Here is a 21354-nt window from a genome sequence, read left to right as displayed (position 1 = left end):
AGCTAGGCAGTAAGGGTGGAGGAAAAGTCCCAAGTAGTGTTTGTAAGACTGCCCACCGGAATAATCTTTAATATTACGTCTGTTCTGGTGTTCTGCTGGATGGCCACCTGTCACAGTATGTTAATGAGTGAATGAGATTCTGTTGTTTAGACAGAGTATCATGAGTATGTTTTTTAGATATCGCAGCACCTCTGGAAAGCATATGAAGCGCTGGGGGGAACAAGATTTCCATTTGGCTGCATTAAAAAACAGGAAGGGAAGTTGCTCATCCACAGAAAGAGAAATTGGCAAGGTTACTAGGGTCTCAATGACAGTTCCGCTAAGTCACTGCTTTTCACAAACCCAGCGCTGTCTAGGGACCAGGCAGAACAGCGAGTGGCCAGGGTACAAAAGAAATCTAAGAAAGGATCCTGTTCTCAGAAAGCCTGGAGTCTAGATGAGGAAATGACATATTTATGTCATTCTCAACTAACTTGAGAATCAGCTGTGAGCTAAGGCAGCACTAAATTTGGCAGGCAGGTATTTAGTGAAATAGGAGAGAGAGAAGGGCGAAGTCACGACTAACAGGGGGTGCCCTTGAGTCTGCGCTCCTTCTTGGGACTTCCTCTGGGGCACCTGAGCTGTCACTGCGCATTTCTCCTCTTTCTCCCCTCCCTCCCTTCTCTCATTTTCCATCCAGATCCTTCCTTTTCTCCTTCTAGTTCTTTCCTTCTCTTTATCTTCTTCCTTCTTTCCTGTTCTTTGCCTCCTCCCTCCTTCCCTTCCTCCCTGTTCCTCTTCCTTCCAGTCCTTTCCTTTTCTTTTCCTTTTTCTTCGCTTCTGTTGATCTTTCCTTTTTCCTCCCATACTTGCTCCTTTGTGTCCTTCCTCCCTCCCCACCTGCATTCTGTACCTCTCTCGGAGGACATTTGCTGCAAGGTGTCTGTGTGCTAACGCCGTGCTCTGCCCAGGGTTATGGAGGATGAACAAGATTTAAATGTGCACTAAAGGTGAACCGTCAGTTTGTCCTGTGGAAGGGAATCTGGTCTTGCAACTGGTTTCTCTGACTCTCCAGCCTTGACAAAGCCTGTGTATTTTCAGTCCCTCAAGCAGGAACCCCTCTGCACTTGCTTCCCTTGCCTGACTAATACGGGACATGGAGCCAACCATCCCCATAGTAAAATTGATTTATGCATGCTGGTGTCAATTTATACATGTGCTCAGAGGCCTGGCAAGGAAGCCGTGGGCTTGGGCTAGAGTCAGCAAATCAGAAAACAAATCAAGCGCATCTGACGAATTACCTGCGTGGTGTTACCAGCACACAAGCCCCTTGGTTACAAGGAGACTTTATTCCTTCTCATCTTTTCTTTTCTTTTTAATTAGAGCAAATCAATCCTTTTTCAAAGAATATATGTTAGACTTCAGACCTTTTAAACAAAACAGGAGTGGAGGGGTCTCCTGACAACATCAAAGACTAAAAAGACGCAGCCCACCAATTTCTTGGACCAGAAGCCAGCTGGGTAAGAGGGTAATAAAAGCATCATGTTTATGACAGTCCTCCCCACTTTCTAGAGCACCAGTAAGTGGTATATGGGAAAATGAGATTTCACAGTCACAGCACGTTTCTGACCTATATCGCAATACCGCACGGGATGCTCTTAACCGCGTGTCTCCGATGCGCCTCGCAGTATCCTTGTGAGAGCGCGGAAGCAGTGCGGTGAGAGCAGGGCTGGATTCAGCATCAGAAACCCTGCAGCAAGTCCAAGCCCCTCCACTCACCGGCTGGGCGAGCAGCAGCCCTTCCCCGGACGCCCGCGTTCCATCTATGACAGGCAGGAGCTGAGGGAGAATCGCCGACCTCAGGCGGGATTCGGGCAAGGGGCTCCTGCACGACTGGTGGGGAAATGGGTACGTTGCACTCTGAGCTCAGCCGGTGAGATCTGGGTGCTTTGTTTCATGTGATGAGTCCATGGCTCTTTCAGTTCTCAAGACCCGGGAATGATTGGTAGGAACAGAAAGGACGTTGTGAAGGCAGAATTGCAGGAGCTGGCATGTTTTTATGAGGAGGAGAAGAAACAGAATTAAAGTAAATGAAGGTATTTGTAAAGTAAAAATTCTGTGGTCATAGGGTAAAACAGGACAAACTGAATTTTCCTGAATTTGTCTTGAAAGCTCCAAAACGTCATTTGTCATACAGGTCATTTTGTCAGGGTAGGGAAAAGGTTTAAAAGCCATCAAACTAATATGAAAGCAGTTACTCCTTGATCTTTCTTCTCGCGTGAGATATAAACATCTTTAAGGAAATGCTTTAGAATTTGGCCTCATTAAATGGACGCGTTAGGTAGGATTTCATTTGAGGCGCCTGCTCTGTAATTGTGACACATCTCTGGCCACATCATTTACATCTTCGTGGTAGAATCAAGCTGTTACCTTGCACTACCAACAGCAAGTGAGGGTTAATTACTTTTAAGGACACTAATTTCCACTATACTAATTCCTGGCTAATTGGTTATTCAAACTAGTCATGAGAATTTCAAATCCGAGTTTCACCACTTCTTAGCTGTGTGACCTTTGACAATTGATGTAACATCTCTGTGCCTCAGTCTTACAGTCCATAAAAATGAGTTTTTATGGGTTATAACGTATATTAAATGACCTAATATATGAAAAGCATTCACACCTGTATAGGGCACACAGTTAAGTGCTTCTAAGCGTTGGTTGCCATTTGTTTTGTGCTTTAAAGTACACAAAAGACCTATCACATTCTCTCAGTTTGAGATCTTTGCCACAACCTAGCGGACAGATGAATTTTATATGGCTTGCCCATGGACCGGTGCTGATATGTGGTGGGGTCAGGACTCAAATCCAGGTCCTTAGAGCATTCAATGGACTTCTTTCCAATTGCCGGGTCAGGTCAATGAAAAAACACCGAAAGAGATTAAGTGACTTAGACAAGATGGTAAAGCTAGTTAATGGTCATTCCATGACTAGGATCCAGTCTTTTGCCTCTATATCTCTTCCTTCCAGCAAGTGAAGGGTTTATTTGCTTGTTTAATGAGCTTTTTGATGAGATAATGCACTTAAAGCACATACTCTGTGCCTGGCCCACGGGAGGACTCAGGAAGTTTATGAGCTGGCGGAGTTGGGAACTTCCAGATTTTTGCTATGGATGTTGGTATCACTGTAAAATAGTATTCATCACAGAGGAGCCCTGTCCTCCTGTACTCGGACACTGGCCCCATGGTCCCCATCTGTGAGCAGAGAGGCAGTGACCAAGTAGATTATCTCCAGTCCCCGTCCCCCATGACGACTGGCATCAGTGTCTAAGAACAAGGCCGGGGAGCCTGGATTGACGCCCCAGCTCCACACTGACTGCCTGGGTTACCTAATCTCTATGGACCTCAGTTCCCTCATTTGTAAATTATTCCCTCTCTTATAGGAGTGTGGTGAGAATTAAAGAAAATTTGTTCAGAAGCATTTGGCAAGGAAAAGGGTCTCAGTGACTGTGAGTTGGTGCACTTTTCACAGTCAGCTGTGGGGCTGCTGGGTGGGATGGCCTGACCTGACCCCAGCTGGCCTCCTCCAAAGACATAAACTTTAGATCAGATCTTTATTTTCCCAACAAGAATTCAACTTTTTCTCTCGTTCCTAATAAGTAGCACAAGGCTCCTTTCCTACTTTTCCAAGGGAGGAGACAGTTACGCTGGAAACAAGGCTGTGGTTGGGCTGGCTGTTCCTCCATCTGTCACCTTCAGTGTGGCCTCTGCTTGATCTGGAAAAGGACTGTTTATCCCAGGGGTGTCACTTGAATTTGACTGGGGACTGGAGCCGAACACAGATTCCCTGTGCTGTCCTCCAAAACAAAGAAGGGGACTTGTTAAGAGGTTACCTTGACCTCATGAAGCTTAAGGAATACTGCCTTCTGGACCAGCTAAAAACGGCTTGACCACATATCTCTCTCTGTACTTGTTTTCTTTGGCTTCTGAGCATGGAGCTTGACCTGCCTACAACAGAAGGTTTTACGTTACCATGTAGTAGCCGATCAGCATTGCCTAAAATGGATATAAATATAGAAAGCATACTTGTGCCAGGCCCTGTGTTACACTTTACATACAATGCTCACAACCACACTAAGAGATTGTTATTTCTGTTACACACATGAAGAAACTGAGAATTACAGCTAATTTTTAAAATGAAAAAATATTTAATCTTAAATTATAATAATCAAAGGACTATCGAGGGAGCAAAAAACTATTAATGTCTGTACTTTTTTTAATTTTCTTAATTTTTAAAATTGAAGTATAGATTTTTTTTTTTACAACGTTGTGTTAGTTTCAGGTGTAGAGCAAAGGGTCTCAGTTATACATATGTATATAGTTCAGATTCTTTCCCATTATAGGTTATTACATGATATTGAGTATAGTTCCCTGTGCTGTACGGTAGGTCCTTGTTGGTTATCTGTTTTACATACACTAGTGTGGATCTGTTAGTCGCAAACTGCTTATTTAGCCCTCCCTCCCCTTTCCCCTTTGATAATCTTAAGTTTGTTTTCTCTGTGAGTCTGTTTCTGTTTTGTAAATAAGTTCATTTGTATTATTTTTTTAGATTCCACATATAAGCAATATCATATGATAATTTGTCTTTCTCTGTATAACCTACTTCACCTAGTACGATAATCATCCTTGTTGCTACAACTGGCATTATTCCATTCTTTTCTATGTCTGAGTAGTATTCCATTGTGTGTGTATGTATATATACACACACACATATACCACATCTTCTTTATCCAGTCATCTGTCAGTAGACATTTAGGTTGCTTCCATGTCTTGGCTATTGTAAATAGTGCTGCTATAAACACTGGGGTGCATGTGTCTTTTCAAAATAGAGTTTTTTCCAGATCTATGCCCAGGAGTGGGATTGCTGGATCATATGGTAAGTCTATTTTCAGTTTTTTAAGGAACTTCCATACTGTCCACAATAGTGGCTGCACCAATTTACATTCCCACTAACAGTGTAGGAGGGTTCCTTTTTCTCCACACCCTCTCCAGCATTCATTGTTTACAGGCTTTTTAATGATGGTCATTATTTTTGGTATGAGGTGATAAGTCACTGTTGTTTTCATTTGCATTTTTCTAATAATTAGCAGTGTTGAGTATTTTCTCATGTGCCTGTTGGCCATCTGTATGTTTTCCTTGGAGGAATGTCTATTTAGACCATCTGCCCATTTTTTGATTGAGTTGTGTTTTTGTTACTGTATGAGCTGTTTGTAATTTTGGAAATTAATTCCTTGTTGGTCACATCATTTGCAAATATGTATTCTCATTCCGTAGTTTGTCTTTTCATTTTATGGTTTCCTTTCCTTTACTTTGCAAAAGCTTTTAAGTTTAATTAGGTCCTATTTGTTTATTTTTGTTTTTATTTCCATTACTCTAGGAGATGAATCCAAAAAAATATTGCTGCAATCTATGTCAGAGAGTGTTCTGCCTATGTTTTCCTCTAGGAGTTTTAGAGTCTTTAGGTCTTTAATCCATTTTGAGTTTATGTTTGTATATGGTGTTAGAGAATGTTCTAATTTCATTCTTTTACATGTAGCTGTCTGGTTTTCCCAGCACCACTTACTGAAGAGACTGTCTTCTCCATTGTATATTCTTGCTTCCTTTGTCATAGATTAATTGATCATAAATGTGTGGGTTTATTTCTGGGCTTTCTATCCTGTTCCATTGATCTGTGTCTCTTTTTGTGCCAGTACTGTACTGTTTTGATTACTATAGCTTTGTAGTATAGTATGAAGTCAGGGAAGCTGATTTCTCCAACTCCTTTCTTTTTCCAGATTGCTTTAGCTATTCAGAGTCTTTTGGGTTTCCATACAAATTTTAACATTCTTCATTCTAGTTCCATAAAAAATGCCATTGGTAATTTGATAAGGATTGCACTGAATCTGTATCTTGCCTTGGGTTCTATGGTCATTATAACAATATTGATTCTTCCAATCCAAGAACACAGTATATCTTTCCATCTGCTTGTGTCTTTAATTTCTTTCAACAGCATCTTACACTTTTTGGAGTACAGGGCTTTTACCTTGTTAGGTAGGCTTAGTCCTAGGTATTTTATTCTTTTTGATTCAGTGGTAAGTGGGACTGTTTCTTTAACTTCTCTGATACTTTGTTGTTAGTGTTCAGAAATCCAACAGATTTTGGTGCACTAATTTTGTATCTTGCAACTTTACTGAATTCATTGATGACCTGTAGTACTTTTCTGGTAGCATCTTTAGGATTTTCTATGGATAGTATCATGGCAGAGTTTTTATCATAAATGGATGTTGAATTTTATCAAAAGCTTTTTCTGCATCATATGAGATGATCATATGGTTTTTATTCTTCAGTTGTTAATGTGGCATATCACATTGCAGATACTGAAAAATCCTTGCATGGCTGGGATAAATCCCACTCGAATCCTTTTAATGTAGTTCTGGACTCAGTTTTTTTGTTGAGGATTTTTGCATCTATGTTCATCAGTGATATTGGTCTGTAATTTTCTTTCTTTGTGATATCTTTGTCTGGTTTTGCTATCAGGGTAATTGATAGTGGCCTCACAGAATAAGTTCAGAAGTATTCCTTCCTCTTCAATTTTTTGGAATAGTTTCAGAAGAATAGGTGTTAACTCATCTCTAAACGTTTCGTAGAATTTATCTGTGAAGCCATCTGGTCCTGGAGTTTCATTTGTTGGGAGTTTTTTAATTTCTAATTCAATTTCAGTGATGGTAATTTGTCTGTTAATATTTTCTATTTCTTCCTGGCTCAGACTTGGGAGATTACGCCTTTCTAAAACCTTGTCCATTTCTCCTAGGTTGTCAATTTTATGGGCATATAGTTGCTCATAGCAGTTTCTTATGGTCCTTTGTATTTCTGTGGTGTCACTTGTAACTTCCTTTTCATTTCTGATTTTGTTGATCTGGGCCCTCTTCATTTTTTTTTCTTGATGAGCCTGCTGTTTATCTTTTTAAAGAACCAGCTTCTAGTTTTATTGATCTTTTCTATTATTTTTTTAGTCTCAATTATTTCTGCTCTCATCTTTATGATTTCTTTCCTTCTACTAACTTTTGAGTTTTGTTTGTTGTTCTTTCTCTAGTTGCTTTACATGTAAGGTTAGGTTGTTTGAGATTTTTCTTGTTTCCTGAGGTAAGTTTATATGACTATAGACTTCCCTCTTAGAACTGCTTTTGCTGTGTCCCATAGCTTTTGGATCATAGTGTTTTCATTTCCATTTGTTTCCAGCTATTTTTTTTAATTTCCTCTTTGACTTCTTCAGTGATCCATTGTTTGTTTAGTAACATATTGTTTAGCCTCCATTTGTATTTTTTGCAGTTTTTTTCTTGTAGTAGGTTTCTAATTTCATAGCATTGTGGTCAGGAAAGATGCTTGATATGGTATCAGTTTTCTTAAATTTACCAAGGCTTGCTTTGTGGGCCAGCATGTGATCTAGCCTGGAGAACATTCCATGAGCACTTGAGAATGTGTATTCTGATGCTTTCAGATGGAATGCTCTATAAATATCAATTAAGTCCATCTGTTCCACTGTGTCATTTAAGGCGTATGTTTCCTTACTGATTTTCTGTCTGGATGATCTGTCCATTGATGTAAGTTGTGGGGGTTAAAGTCTCCCACTATTATTGTGTTACTGTCAGTTTCTCCTTTATCTCCATTAACATTTTCCTTATATACTGATGTTTTCCTATGTTGGGTGCATATATATTTACAATTGTTACATCTTCCTCTTGGATTGATCCCTTGATCATTCTGTAGTGTCCTTCCTTGTCTCTTGTAAGTCTTTATTTTAAAGTCTCTTTTGTCTGATGTTAAGTATTGCTACTCCAGGCTTCTTTTGATCTGAGTTTTCATGGAATATCTTTTTCCATCCCCTTACTTTCAGCCTGCATGTGTCTCTAGAGCTGAAGTGGGCATCCTGTAGACAGCATGTATGTATGTATGTGTGTATATATATATACATATATAACTTATTTTTGTACTCATCCAGCCAGTCTATGTCTTTTGGTTGGAGCATTTAATCCATTTAAGGTAATTATCTATATGTATGTTCTTATAGCTGTTTTGTTCATTGTTTTGGATTTGATTTTGTAGCTGTGTTTTTCCCCCTTTCTTTTGTTCTCTTGTGATTTGGTGACTATATTTAGTGTTGTTTGGATTCCTTTTTCATTTTTTTAAATTGAAGTATGTAGTCCATTTACAATGTGTCAGTTTCTGGTGTACAGCATAATAGTTGTCTTACATATACATACATACATTCATTTTAATATAATCCTTCTTTTTCATGTGTATATCCATGATAGATTTTTGGTTTGTCGTTACCATGAGGTTTTGGTATAGCAGTCTATACACACACACACACACACATATACATATACACATATACATACATATAGCCATATGTGTCTATATAGTATACATATGGTTGTTTTAAGTTGCTGATCTCTTAACTTCAGATGCATTTTAAGTACTCTGCATTTGTACTCTCCTTCCCTCATGATTACTAATTTTGATATCATATTTTACATCTAGTTGTTTTGTGGATCCCTTAACAGTTTATTGTGGATATAGATGATTTTATTACTTTTGTCTTTTAGTTTGTGTGTGAATGGTTTCCTGCCTTTACTGTATGTTTGCCTTTACCAGTGAGCTTTTCCATTTCATAGTCTTCTTGTTTCTAGTTGTGGCCTTTTCTGCCAAGAGAATTTGGTGGTGCTGAATTCTTTTAGCTTTTGCTTGTCTGTAAAGCTTTTGATTTCTCCATCAAACTTGAACAAGAGACTTACTGGATGGAGTATTCTTGGTTGTAGGGTTTTCCATCTCATCACTTTAAGTATATCGTGCCACTCCCTTCTGGGCTGCAGAGCTTCTGCTGAAAAATCAGCTATTAACCTTATGGGAGTCCCCCTATATGTTGTTTCTTGTCCCTTGCTGCTTTTAATATTTTCTCCTTATCTCTAATTTTTGTCTACTTGATTACAATGCATCTTGGTGCATTCCTCTTTGGGTTAATTCTGTTTGGGACTCTCTACACTTCCTGGACTTGGGTGACTGTTTCCTTTTCTAGGTTAGGGAAGTCCTCAGCTATTATCTCTTCAGGCCCTTTCTTCCTCTCTTCTCCTTCTGGGACCTATAATGTGAATGTTTATGTGCTAAATGTTGTCCCAGAGGTCTCTTAAACTGTATTCATTTATTTTCATTCTTTTTGTTCTTTATCCTGTTCCACAGCTGTGGTTTCCATTACTCTGTCTTCCAGCTCACTGATCCATTACTTTGCCTCATTTTTTCTGCTATTGATGTCGTCTAGTATATTTTTCATTTCAGTTATTGAATTCTTCAACTCTGGTGGTTCTTTATATTTTCTAACTTTTTGTTAAAAACTTCTAACTTCTCTTTCTCTGCATCCATTCTTACTGTCATTACTCAGAACTTTTTCTCAGATAGACTGCCTATCTCCACTTCACTTAATTGTTCTCCTGGCATTTTTATCTTGTTCCTTTGTGTGGAATATATTCCTCTACTGCCTCATTTTGTCTAAATTTTTATTTGTATTTTTATGCATGTTGTAGGTTAGTTACATCTCTTGACTTGGAAAAGTGGCCCTCTGCAAGAGACGTCCTATGTGTCCCAGCACTGAACTCCCCTCTTGTCACCCAAGGGCCAGCTGGCCCAAGGGTAGGGTGCTGTCTGCATTTGTGGACTCGGTTCGGCAAGCTGTGGGATCCTAGTTGTCTTGCTTCTGATGTCTGCCCCCTGGTAAGTGAGGTTGATCCTAGAGGCTTTGCTTGTGTAGGCTTCCTGGTAGGAGGGACCAGTGATGCCTGCCCACTTGTGGGTAGAGCTGGGTCCTGGCCCTCTGGTGGGCAGGGCTGTGTCTGGAGCCATATCTAAAGGTGACTGTGTGCTCAGGAAGTCTTGAGACAGCTTGGTTGCTGATGGGTGGGGCTGTGTTCCCACCCAGTTTGTTGTCTGGCCTGAAGCATCCCAGCATTGGAACCCATAGGCTGTTGAGTGGGGCCTGGTCTTGGTGCTAATGACTCAAGCAAGATGTCAGCCTCCAGGAGAGTTCATGCAGATGAATACCCCCTGATATGGCCTCCACCAGTTTTTATGTCCCCGGGGTGAACCACAGCCTCCCCAGGAGACCCTGAAAGACTAGCTGGTAGGTTTGGCCCAGGCTTCTATAAAGTTAACTGCTTTTGCTCTTGGTCCCAGTGCATGTGAGATTTTGTGTGCACCCCTTAAGAGTGAAGTCTCTATATATTCTCTAGTCCTGTGGAGCTCCTACAATTAAGCCCCACTGGCCTTCAAAGCCAAATGCTCTGTTCGCTCCTCTTTCAGATGCCAGACCCCCAGGCTGGGGAGCCTGACACAGGGCTCTGAACTCTCATTTCTATGGGAGCTACTCTGCACTTTAACTATTCTCCGGTTTATGGGTCACCCAGCCAGGGGTAGGAAATGGGATTTGATTACATCATGAGCACGCCCCTCCTACCATCTCATTGTGGTTCCTTCTTTATTTCTTTAGTTACAGAATATCTTTTATGGTAGGGTCCAGTCTTTTTTATTGATGCTTGTTTGGCAAGGTCCTCCTACTCCTCCATCTTGTAATTCCTTCAGCCTCAGAATTACAGCTATTAAATGACCTGCCCAAGGTCACAAAGATTGCTCAGGGCCTAGCCGAGATTAAATTTCAAGTTTGTCTGATTCAACTCTCCATTCTTGGCCTGGGGTCGGCATGGGCATCAGGGAAGCTGGATGGCAGCGTAGTAGGACCACAAGCTCACCTCTCCTCGCAACTACAAGAAAAGCATGACTAACCGCTAAACAACCATCAAAAAAAAAAAAAAAAAAAGACTGGAACCTAGCAACAAAGATCACCTTCAACTGAAAACATAAAAGTCAACAACAGCAGGTCAGAAGTAGGGGTGTGCTCATGATATAATCGGGCCCCATACCCCCCAGGTGGGCGACCTACAAGCTGAAGAATAATTAAGTCACAGAGGCCTTCCCACAGGAGTGTGAGTTCTGAGCCCCATGTCAGGCTCCCCAGCCCAGGGTTCTGGCTTTGGGAGGAGACCCCAGGACATGCGGTTTTGAAGGCCAGCAGGGCTTAACTCCAGGATCTCCATGGAACTAGGGAAACAGACTTCATTCTCTTAGGAAACATACACAGAATCTCGCATGCACCAGGTTCAAGGGCAGAAGCAGTGACTTCATAGGAACCTGGGCCAGACCTGCTTGCTGGTTTTGGAAGCTCTCCTAGGGAGGCAGGATACAGCTGCAGCTCACCCAGGGGACATAAAAGCTGGTGGTGGACATCCTGGGAGTGTTCATCAACATGAGCTGTGGAGGCTGACATATTGATTGGATCACTAGCACCAAGGCCTAGCTCCACCCAACAGCCCAGAGGATGAAGGGCTGGGAAGCCTCAGGCCAAACCACATACTGGGTGGGAACATAGCCCCACCCATCAGCAGACTTCCTGAGCCACAAACGCCTCTAGGTACCCACCAGAGGTCCAGGACCAAGCTTCACCCAGCAGTGGGCAGGCACTGACTCCTGCCAGGAAATCTGCATAAGCCTCTAGTCCAGCCTCATCCACCAAGGGGCAGATACCAGAAATAAGAAAACAGCAATCCCAAAGTACAGAAAGAATCAACCAACACAGGCCAGATTCTATACCGGTACCGGCTGGACCCTGGCCCTTGGGTGACAAGAGAGGAGTGCACTGCTGCGATGCATAGGACATCTCCCACAGAGGGCTACTTCTCCAAGGTCGAGAAATGTTAACTAACCTACCTAGAAATACAAATAGAAAGATAGACTAGACAATACTGAGGTGGCAGACGAATATCTTCCAAGCCAAGGCACAAGATAAAATCCCAGGAGAAGAAGTAAGTGATGAGGAGAGAGGCAACTTATCTGAGAAAGATCTTAAAGTAACGATGGCGAAGATGTTCAGAGAACTCAAGAGGAGTACAGATGTACAGAGTGAAGTTTTTAGCAAAGAGCTGGAAAATATAAAGAATACCCCGAACAGAATTGAAGAATAAAATTACTGAAATGAATAACACACTAGAAGGAACCAAGAACAAACTAAATACGGCAGAAGAATGGATCAGTGAGCTAGAAGACAGATTAGCGGAAACCACTACTGCAGAACAGAAAAAAGAAAAGAATGAAAAGAAATGAGGATAGTTTAAGAGGACTCGGGGACAACATGAAGTTGTCACATTATAGAGGTCCCAGAAATAGAAGGACCTGAGAAAACTTTTGAAGAGATAACTGAAAACTTCCCTAACTTGGGAAAGGAAACAGTCACCCAAGTCCAAGAAGCACAGAGTTCGACACAGGATCAACCCAAAGTAGGAACACACCAAGGTACATAGTCATCAAATTGACAAAAATTAAGGAGAAAATATTAAAATCAGCAAGAGAAGGGCAACAAATAACATACAAAGGAGCTCCCATAAGGTTAAAAGCTGATTTTTCAACAAACTCTACAGGCCAGAAGGGGGTGGCATGATATATTTATAAAGTGATGAAAGGGGAAACCTTACAACCAAGAATATCCTATCCAATAAGGCTCTTATTTACACTTGATGGGGAAATCAAAAGCTTCACAGATAAACAAAAGCTAAAAGAATTCAGCACCACCAAAACAGCTTTACAACAAATGTTAAAGGAACTTCTCTGGTCATCAAATCACAAGAAAAGAGAACAAAAAGAAAAACAAAAAAAGACCTACAAAAACAAACCCAAAAGAATTACCAAAATGGCAATAAGAACATATGTACTCATAATTACCTTAAATGTAAATAGATTAAATGCTCTAACCAAAAGACACAGACTGGCTGAATGGATATGAAAATAAGACCCATATATATGTTGTCTAGAAGAGACCCATGTCAGAGCTAGAGATACATGCAGGCTAAAAGTAGAGGGATGGAAAAAGATATTCCATGAAAATGGAAACCAAAAGAAAGCTGGAGTAGCAATACTTACATCAGACAAAAGAGACTTTAAAATACAGACTGTTACAAGAGACAAAGAAGGACACTACAGAATGATCAAGGGATCAATCTAAGAAGAAATAACAATTGTATATGCACCCAACATAGGAACACCTCAATATATAAGGCAATTGTTAACATACACAAAAGGAGAAATTGACAATAACACAATAATAGTGGGGGACCTTAACACCCCACTTACATCAATGGACAGATCATCCAGACAGAAAATTAGTAAGGAAATACAGGCCCTAAATAACACATTAGACCAGATGGACTTAATTGATATTCATAGAGCATTCCATCCAAAAGCAAGAATACACATTCTTCTCAAATACACATGGAACATTCTCCAGAACTGACCACATGCCGGCCCACAAAGCTAGCCTTGGTAAATTTAAGAAAATTGAAATCATAAAAAGCATCTTTTCCAACCACAATGCTGTAAGGTTAGAAATCAACAGTAAGAATAAAACTAAAAACTGCAAACACGCGGATGCTAAATAATATGCTACTAAGCTACTAAATAACCGATGGATCACTGAAGAAATCAAAGAGAAAATAAAAAATACTTTGAGACAAATGAAAACAAAAACACAATGATCCAAAACCTCTGGGACACAGCAAAAAAGCAGTTCTAAGAGGAAAGTTTATAGCAATAAAAGCCTACCTCACGAAACAAGAAAAATCTCAAGTAAACACCCTAAGCTTACACCTAAAGCAACTAGAGAAAGAAGAACGAAGCCCAAAAAGTTAATAGAAGAAAAAAAATCATAAAGATTAGAGCAGAAATAAATGAAATAAAGACTAAAAAGAAAAGAAAATATCAATGAAAGTAAAAGCTGGTTCTCTGAAAAGATAAAATTGATTGATAAACCTTTAGTCATACTCATCAAAAAAAGGGGAGAGGGCCCAAAGTAATAAAATCAGAAATGAAAAGAAGTTATAACCGACACCACAGAAATACAAGGGATCATAAGAGGCTACTATGAGCAACTATATGCCAACAAAAAGGACAACATAGAAGAAATGGACAATTTCTTAGAAAAGTACAATTTGCCAAGATTGAACTAGTAAGAAATATAATATGAACAGACCAATTACCAGTACTGAAATTGAGTCAGTAATATAAAAACGCCCAGCAAACAGATAACTTCACAAGGGAATTCTACCAAACATTCAGAGAAGAGTTTAACACTTATCATTCTGAAGCTATTCCAAAAAATTGCAGAGGAAGGAACACTTCCAAACTCATTCTGTGAGGCCATCATCAACCTGATACCAAAACCAGACAAAGATATCACAAAAAAAGAAAATTACAAGCCAGTATCACTTATGAATATAGACACAAAAATCCTCAACAAAATACTAGCAAATTGATTCCAAAAATGCATTAAAGGGATCACACACTATAATCAAGTTGGATTTACCCCAAGGATGCAAGGATTTTTCAATATCTGCAGATCAGTCCATGTGATATACCACATTAACAAACTGAAGAATAAAAACCATATGATTATCTCAATACATGCAGAAAAGGCTTTACCTAAATAGACATCTTTCCAAAGAAGACAGGGAGATAGATGGCCAACATGAAAAGATGCTCAACATCACTGATTGTTAGAGAAATGCAAATCAAAACTACCATGAGCTATCACCTCACACCAGTCAGAATGGCTATCATTAAAAAGTCTACAAATGATAAATGCTGGAGAGGGTGTGGAGAAAAAAGGACCCTCTTACACTGTTGGTGGAAATGTAAATTCGTGCAACTATGGAGGACAGTATGGAGGTTCCTTAAAAAACTAAAAATAGACTTACCATATGATCCAGCAATACCACTCCTGGGCAAATACCTGGAGAAAAATGTAATTTAAAGACACATGCATCCCAATGTTCATAGCAGCATTATTTACAATAGCCATGGAAACAACTCAAATATGCATCAACAGATGACTGGATAAAGAAGATGTGTATATGTGTGTGTATACAGACACACACACACAAATAGAATACTACTCAGTCATAAAAAAGAGTAAAATAATGCCATTTGCAGCAACATGGATGAACCTGGAGATCGTCATTCTGAGAGAAGCCAGAAAGAGAAAGAAAAATGCCATATGATATCACTCATACATGGAATCTAAAAAAGGAAACAAATGAACTTACCTACAAAACAGAAACAACTCAAAGACATAGAAAACAAACTTGTGGTTACCAGAGGGAAGGGATAAATTGGGAATTTGAAAATGGCACCTCTTGGAGAATGACAGAAATGTTAGCTAGTGGTTTCACTGGTGTATATATACATCTATCCAAATTCATCAAATTGTACATTTGAAATACGTGTAGTTACTGTACAGGAACCATACCACAATAAAGTTCTTAATAAAATAAAATAAACCCCCATTATTAACCCAAATATGCCTGACTCGGGGTGACTATTAAACCTAATCTGGGCTTACACTCCACACTGGCTGAATTAGAGACTCCAGAGAAGAGACTAGGGAAAGTTTTTAAAAAAAAAAAAAAAAGAAAAAAACAAGTACCCCAGGTGATTGACACTTAGAAAAAACCCACCACACCCGTGGTTCTTCACCCGCAGATGTTGACAACAATGGGGAACATTTAAAGCAAACCAGTGCCCACTCCCAGCCCACAAGCAGTGGAGTCTTCCCCAGTTCCATCTCTGATACAGCACTTGACCCCCTGTAGCTCGCTCAGTTTCCTCAGCTGTCACATGCAACGTCTGCCCTGCGTACCTTTCATGAATGCTGTGGGAATAAACTCAGGATGCTGGTGAAGGCGCTTTGTCCGATGCTCACTGAAAGAAAATGTCCTTTCTCAAATTCATTAGGAACCTTTTAACAATGTGTTTGATACACTTTTATGGGTTGACTTGGGAATCTCATAATCCATTTTACAGTTTTGTGGAAAAAATACATTCAGATTTCAAAATAATTCACATAAAAATTCTACAACTGATTTCAACTTTCAGGATTGCCTCTGTTTAACTAAAGTTTTGTATTACAGGCCTAGGAATATTGACTGTCATGTAAAATCTTTTTCCATGTGAATATTAAATGAACAGTTGATTTGATTTTCTGGCCTATTTGGTCTCTTTTTAAAATGAGTCTTAATTGTTAAATGAAAAGTATAAACTAAAATGATATCCACACAGTAACTGTACCATGAAAATAATGAGGTTCTAACTCACTGACGCACTGTGCCCGAGTCTGTGCTGAGCCAGTAGTCTTCCCACATCCTTACTGAACGTTGGTATTCCCACTTGCTAAGGCTTAGAGAGACTAACCATCCTGGTGTAGAGGCCATTTAGCTCATAACAACAGTGGAAACAATATCCAAACAGAAATGTCAGACCCCCAATTCCAAGATCTCAGGCACCTTATTATATGAGATCCCTGTGTGCATGGATCAGGATGCAAACACAGGAAAACGAGAGCAGTGGCTTCTTAGAACAGGAGGATTGTGGTTGGCTTGTTCTTTGTTTAAGATAAAGCAGATTACTGGTATAAAAATGTATATAATCAAAGTTGGGAGAAGAAAAAAATGCATTAAGAAAACCTACCTGGATATTATGACTGGACATCAAGACTTTTACTGTTGTAGGCATTGAAGTTCATTTCTATTCCTAAACCCGTATGGTCTGTAGTTCCTGTGAAAGTGAAAGGAAGAGAAAGTTGTTAGGGTGGCAAGAAATCCACCCACATGCCGTCTGATCCTCACTGAGTTAGATAAAAAGTGCTGCCCTTTGTTTCAGAGGAGTGGTAGCTTTCCAGAAGTGGTGCTGAATTTGCTCTGAGCCCCCTTAAATTCCATACCCAGCTCCTTTTCCATCAGGGAGGACTGTTCAGGCGCGGTGCTGCCAGCAAGGTCGCCATCCACATGACGGGTACACCTGGAATTTCCACCCACTGTCTCGTGCCCCACTCCGGCCAGCTGCTCAGGGGACGATGGGAGGGAGCCCTTTCACTTGCGCTCCTTTTTTTAAGGCCATGACTTGACAGCCAAGCTGAAAAACTCACGTTTATCTCACTGGGAAAGCATGTCCTTACTCAACCCCCTGCCTCCTCTAAGATGAGTTCCTTTCCCCAAAGTGACTTTTCTTCCTTTCTAACAGATATCTGCAAACGAAATCGAAATGCTTTTGATGAGGCTGCCACGCATGTTTAAACAGGAATTCACAGGCGTGGGAGCAACGCTGGAAAAGAGGTGGAAGTTGTGTGCCTTTGAAGGAATTAAAACTACCTAACTGTGAAGAGCAGCAAAAGTTTCTGGAAATGAAACCACCTGAACCCAGCCAGGGCTGTGCAGGGTGAGCCCAGGAGGTCTGGGGCTGGTCCAGCGCGGGACCTTCGTGGAGCCACCAGAGCCTGACTCTAGCTGTATCTGTGGCGTTCTCTTGTGAGTGGAAATGTAATTGTGTACCAGTTCCCTAAAATAAACAAAGCTTCATACTGTGACAGATCCGTTTGCTATGAAAACCAAACAATGATTCCACAGTCATCATGATGGCAAAACCTTAAAATACGCTACATTTGAGAATAGCTCACCAAGCAAAATATTTGACTTTAATGATGGTGTGGCAATGGTTGTTGCTAGGCTACAGAGTTGTATATGTAATGTATAGCTGAAACCATTCAATGACATTTTTCCTGAAAGTCTTTCTGTTTTAGTAAAAAAAAAAAAAGGAAGAAAGAAAGAAAAAAAAGTAATTTTACAGTGAGAGGAATAATCATACCAAAAGAAAACTTGAATATGTGTCTGAACAGTTATTGTATTTTGTAAATTAAGTTATATGCCGTTCTAGGGACTTTTGCCTTATTGAAGGGGCAGAAAATGTGATTGGACTCCTTGAGAATGCTTTACCAAGAATATTATTTTTCTAATGTAACAATTCTCCATCATCAGTTCTTTTAACACGGACCGCATAACAATTTTCATAAAATGTAAATAAAGGAAAAACTAGTGCTACTGTCTTGTACTTGGTATGTAATATTCAGGTTTATGCATCAAAATAAACATTCAGTAAATATTCCTGTTACAAATTTTATAGCAAAGATATTAATTTTTTTCAATAAATATGACTTCTACCATATTGGTTTTGCAAATTATTCTTTGATATATTTTAATTCTTCCTTGAGAAATATTTTTCACATTATTCAGTCCCATCTCATAGCCCATCATTTTTAAATGATTAAATGCATGACTGACATTAAGAGACAAACCAGTATTTCAAACAGGAATATATAAAAATCATGGAGTGGAAAGTACTAAAAAAAAAAAAGGAGATTATATAGCATTAGAATAGATGTTATTTGAAAATACCATGATATGACATCCAAATGTGATAAACATAAATCTTAACCTTTGTTTTTGGTCCTCATGCATGGGTACAAAGTAGCCAATTAGTTAATATTACTAGTTCCTGGATTTATTTATTTGTATGTTTTCTGGAAAGCATACAAGTTAGAAAAGGAATTCAAAAATTCCCACTTGGACCAACAATTGAGAGAAAATTTGGGCTTCCCCTCTTTAATTACAAGTAGAATAGAGCTTTAAATTGTATCTCCTTCCTGCTTTCTTACATGAGAATCACAAAAAAAGACAAGTATTCAAGATATTAATTTTAAATGAAACATTTTTTTAGGAAGATGTTAGAACAGTGAATGTTCTTTGAAATTCTGAAAACACGTTCATAATTTCCTATTGGACATTATTGTCCTCAGGCTCTTTTTATTGAGCTCTGATAAATTAAGGTACTTATTCATGCCTCCCATAAGTATCTACACATACGTTATGTTCAGGCTCAGTGCTAACACTACAAGTATGGAGCTGAATAAGAAAAGACCCCTTCCTTAATGAGCTCAGAGTTCAATGGGGAAAAGACATTTTCCCAAGTTTCTATATGGTGTGAGCCAGGTGACAGGAAAGATAAGAAAATGGAGCTATGGGATTCAAACTAAATAGCAATATCATATTAAATGTTGGACCACTAGAGGTCTTTCTCTTGTCATCTGCTGATGCCCACCATCTTCCTGACACATTTATCTCTAGGTCAGGAGACACAAGTAAGGGTGCAACAGTCAGAAAGGAGACAACCTCATTTATAGATGTTAACATAAAACAGAAAACCTAAGAGGTTCACCTGAAAAATAATTAGAAAAAAAGAATTCTGTAAAGTGACAATTATAAAGACAAGGTCTAGGAGACACACACAGGTACCACAATCTAGACTACTGCAAATTGAAAGCCTGGTAGCGGTTTCAAATGTGTACTCACGTATTCAAGTATTGCCGGTAGTCGGTGTAGCAGAAGGATACAGTGCACAGGGTAAACGCCAACTTAGAGCTCTGATTAGGAAAAGGAGTTGGACGGCCCTTATATTAGATCTGACAAAAGACACTACTTTCTAACTTCAATATTGTGAATAACTTCTTTTCACAGGAAAAAAGTTCTGAATTATTTCACAGACATTCAGGTTCAGATAGGACTTTAGAGATTACTTGGGGAAGGAACTAACATGGGTACCTTTGAGAGCCATCTGGAGTCTACTTATGTCTGTTACCCCATTCTCTTTCATCCTTGGGATAACCCTACATAAAGACAGTATTATTGACCTTGTTGGTCTCACAAAGGAGAATGAGGCTCAGAAGTTCTAACTAATTTGGCCAAATTTGCAGTTGGAAAATTTTGAGCACGGGATTTGAAACCAGGACCCAGTGACTCTGAAACGTGTCCTGCCTTTCACTGTCATGCTTCTAGTTCAGCCTATGCCCATTCTTCTCATGAGCCCAACGCCCATCCAGCGCCTTCAGATCCCTGCTCTCACTCTCCATTCTCCACCATCCTCTGTACATAAACACACGTGTAAAAACTCTGGCCCCTCTCTCCTAGGTAACACCCAATAACAAATCACTGTTCTTGAATTCTGAGAATAAGCAGAGCACTGAAAGTTTGCAGATCCTCATAATTTGGCCCCAACGGGCCTTTCTGGCTTGCTTTCTCACTGCTCCCCTCAATGAGACAATTACTTTTTGCCTTTCTGCCTTTGCTCATGTTCTTCTATTCAAAGGAAACAACCTTACTCACATCTGGTTATCACAATTCTACACGGTCTTAAGAGGAAAACACAGAGACCTTCCTCATTCACAAAGCTTTTCTCCATCCCCTAGAAGTCATTTCTCTCGCCTCTGCATAGCCATCCCATGTTGACTATTTCTTAAGGCATTTACTGCCCAGCTATCTTTGCCTCATCTCCCTATTAGATCACAAGCTCTTTGAGGGATCCAAACATGTCTCATTTACTTTCAATTATTTCTCAAAGTGATTTTCCTTATAAATATTTAGAAAGCAGGACAGAGAATGAACCAAGATGTTTTTCTGCCTCCAGGGACCAGTTGCTTATACACAAAAGAGGAAAAATTACAAAATATTTGAAAAAGCTGCAAATATTTTAGATCCAAGTTTCCAAAACAGAAAATGTGAGCAATAATGTACTACATCCTACTGAATACAAAGCAACACAATTCCTTCTCAAAGTTCAAACTCAGATCAATTAATTGTCAGCTCTTCCATGAAGACTTGATCCCCTCAGGACCCTCCTCTCCTGTGTTCTCACTAATATCCATTATGTTTCTCCTGCAGCCCTAATACTGTATTTTAATCACTTATGAAAGTGACTGTTTCTCCCATGCCCTGCTATCTGGAGACCTACCTTACTCATCCTTCTGGTCCCTCAGTCTGACATGACATAACATGACTTTTAAATATTTATTGACCAAAAGAACCCAATGAGTGAAAGCAAAGCCCACAAAGGAGCTTTCTGAATTTGTTGAATCAGAACATACTGAGTTATCAGTTCCAGTAACAGAGGCTAGAACTTTCTGCCCATGGGTTGTAATACCCTGGCAGAATTATTACCTTTAAAAAAAATTTTTTTTTATTGTGGTAAAATATACTCTTTAAAAGTCATTTTAACCATTTGTAATTGTATGGTTCAGTGACATTAAATACATTCAGAATGTTATGTAACCAATCGCCACTATACTCAAAACTTTTTCAACATTATCACCCCCAAAATTTTAATGTACCCATTAAACAATAACTCCCTACGCCCGTCCTCCTGGTAACCTCCATATTATTTTATGTCTCTTTAAATTTGCCCATTCTAGGTCCCTCATTTATGTGGAACCATTTAGCTTTCTGTGTCTCACTAATTTCACTCAGCTAAATGTCTTCAAGGTTCATGCATGTTGTAGCATGTGTCAGAATTTCATTACTTTCTGAGGCTG

At 39.6% G+C, this 21354-nt stretch overlaps 1 protein-coding gene and 1 long non-coding RNA gene across 7 annotated transcripts in view; one reads left to right on the top strand and one right to left on the bottom strand.

Annotated features, from left to right (window-relative positions):
• The window catches only part of ENOX1 (ecto-NOX disulfide-thiol exchanger 1), a 511292-nt gene extending 493512 nt beyond the window's left edge, over positions 1 to 17780 (top strand). For all 6 annotated transcript variants that reach the window (XM_031466044.2, XM_031466047.2, XM_064493135.1 and 3 more), the window contains one exon: positions 17181 to 17780. In XM_031466044.2, coding sequence (XP_031321904.1) covers positions 17181 to 17312 — 132 coding nt within the window. In that variant the 3' untranslated portion in view covers positions 17313 to 17780. The remainder of the gene's footprint in view (positions 1 to 17180) is intronic.
• On the bottom strand, positions 3935 to 17176 carry LOC135322775 (uncharacterized). Its single transcript, XR_010383611.1, has 4 exons — positions 16882 to 17176; positions 16629 to 16715; positions 15802 to 15863; positions 3935 to 3983 (listed from the first exon to the last, which is right to left on the bottom strand). It is a non-coding gene; the product is annotated as an uncharacterized LOC135322775 (long non-coding RNA).
• Positions 17781 to 21354: the final 3574 nt, after the last annotated feature.

The sequence above is a fragment of the Camelus dromedarius genome, chromosome 13 (genome assembly GCF_036321535.1).
Source record: "Camelus dromedarius isolate mCamDro1 chromosome 13, mCamDro1.pat, whole genome shotgun sequence".
Taxonomy (NCBI): Eukaryota; Metazoa; Chordata; class Mammalia; order Artiodactyla; family Camelidae; genus Camelus; species Camelus dromedarius.
Note: the sequence above shows the minus strand (reverse complement) of the source record. Positions and strands in the feature narration are given on the sequence as shown.